The sequence below is a fragment of the Zingiber officinale genome, chromosome 9B (assembly GCF_018446385.1).
Source record: "Zingiber officinale cultivar Zhangliang chromosome 9B, Zo_v1.1, whole genome shotgun sequence".
In the NCBI taxonomy this organism is placed as follows: Eukaryota; Viridiplantae; Streptophyta; class Magnoliopsida; order Zingiberales; family Zingiberaceae; genus Zingiber; species Zingiber officinale.
This window is the reverse complement of record NC_056003.1, coordinates 88449180-88450835: the sequence shown is the minus strand read 5'-3', so window position 1 is coordinate 88450835 and position 1656 is coordinate 88449180. Positions and strand designations below refer to the sequence as shown.

The window sequence follows — 1656 nt, the reverse complement described above, 5'->3', positions numbered from 1 at the left end:
TTAAATCCTTGTATTTAATTGAACGAGAATGGATATGAGGATATTGTCTCCATCTTCAAATCCGTCCTGATACGATGCGATGGAGACAAGGATCAGAAAGTAAGTAAAAATGGGATTCCTCTATTAGTGTTCAGTAAATATTAAAGTGAAATAAGCCAAAATGAGAATGGCAAACTTATCACTTGTCATTGCTAGTCTCCTCCTGTCCTGACCGTTAGCAACCTACTTGATCGGGCGGCGGGGTTGTCGTTACGTTCGCCGATGGTACGTGTGACGTGGATGCTTCGGTTACATAATTTTGACACGTGGGATGGCACGTACCATCGCGTGCGCTTTATATATATGGACCACCGCAAGTATGCTCGATTGCGAAAACATGAACAGGGAGGGGGAGACTTCCGAGGAGAGGTCTGTCCAGGCGCCGGCGCCGGCGCCTGGCCAGACCTCTCCTCGGAAGTATAAGGGGGTGCGGCTGCGGAAGTGGGGCAAGTGGGTGGCGGAGGTGCGGTACCCCAACAGCCGGAAGCGCCTGTGGTTGGGGTCGTTCCCATCGCCGGAGATGGCCGCCAGGGCTTACGACGCCGCCATGCTCTGCCTCCGCGGCCCCGTCGAGCAGCACTACTTCAACTTCCCGGATCAGCTGCCGGACATAGCGGCGCCCGAGGGGCTGAGCCGGCCCGAGATAAAGTACATGGCGGTGAGGTACGCGCGAGAAGTCACGAGGGGATCGCAGGCTCCGCCGGCGATGGAGAGGGGCGACAGTGGCAAAGGCGGTGGCGGTCAGGTCGAGGCTGCAGAGAAGGACGGAGGCGGAGAAGGTGGTTTGGGTATTGATGAGGTGTTGCTGCCGGAGTTTATCTATGGCGATCCTTTGCCATTGGACGACGCCCAGTGGAGTGTAGCCGATCAGGATTACTGGAACGACGGCGGCGATGACGGGGAAGATATGTTCGGTTCGATTCAACTGTGGAACCTTGACTGACATATCCTGCGTAGTTTTTTTTAAGTTTTAAATGAAAATTATCGATATTTTACACCCAAAACTGTAATAATAGTAATTATTTGTCCAAAACTATAAAAAGATTAGTAATTAAAATGAACAATAATTGATTAATGATTGAAAGGAATTTGGTTAAAGAAGAAATTTTGGGGTGGTTGACTTGGTCATTTGGAATGTCATTTTTTATCTTTTATTTCATGTATATTGTTAATTATATTTTTAATTATTATTGATAAAAAAGCTACCAACTTATTTATCCCAAGCATAATGCATTTGTAGTTCGCAAAAAATGAGTATGTTTTTCTTGTGTTTTTGTTTGCCCTAATTAATAATGGTGCTATAAAATACATATGGCATTAGAAAGTATGTATCTTTGTGGATGCACATTGTTGTGGTTTGTGAAAAAACAATATATGTTATAATTCTTGTGTTTGTCTTAATAGTTTACAATTTTGATTAAATCCTCTTCTTTTTTGTTTGCAAAAGAGAGTAGGTGGATGAACTAGTATGCGATTTTGATAAATAACAATATGAAATATAGGGAATTTATTTAAAAAAATATTATGATCAAGTGAATAACTAATTTTGATATTACTCTATTTGTATTGATTCTATCCGAAATCTGAATCAGACGAAGGTTAGTGGAGATGGTGTTT

General features: G+C 43.5%; 1 protein-coding gene across 1 annotated transcript; it reads left to right on the top strand.

Annotated features, from left to right (window-relative positions):
- Positions 1 to 376: 376 nt before the first annotated feature.
- Positions 377 to 982, top strand: LOC122023130 (ethylene-responsive transcription factor ERF017-like). Its single transcript, XM_042581220.1, has one exon. It carries the CDS (start codon positions 377 to 379, stop codon positions 980 to 982), a length of 606 nt encoding a protein of 201 aa, XP_042437154.1.
- Positions 983 to 1656: the final 674 nt, after the last annotated feature.

Bases quoted from the DNA above. Each gene is read 5' to 3' on its own strand.
- LOC122023130 (XM_042581220.1), top strand. From the start codon at position 377: ATGAACAGGGAGGGGGAGACTTCCGAGGAGAGGTCTGTCCAGGCGCCG.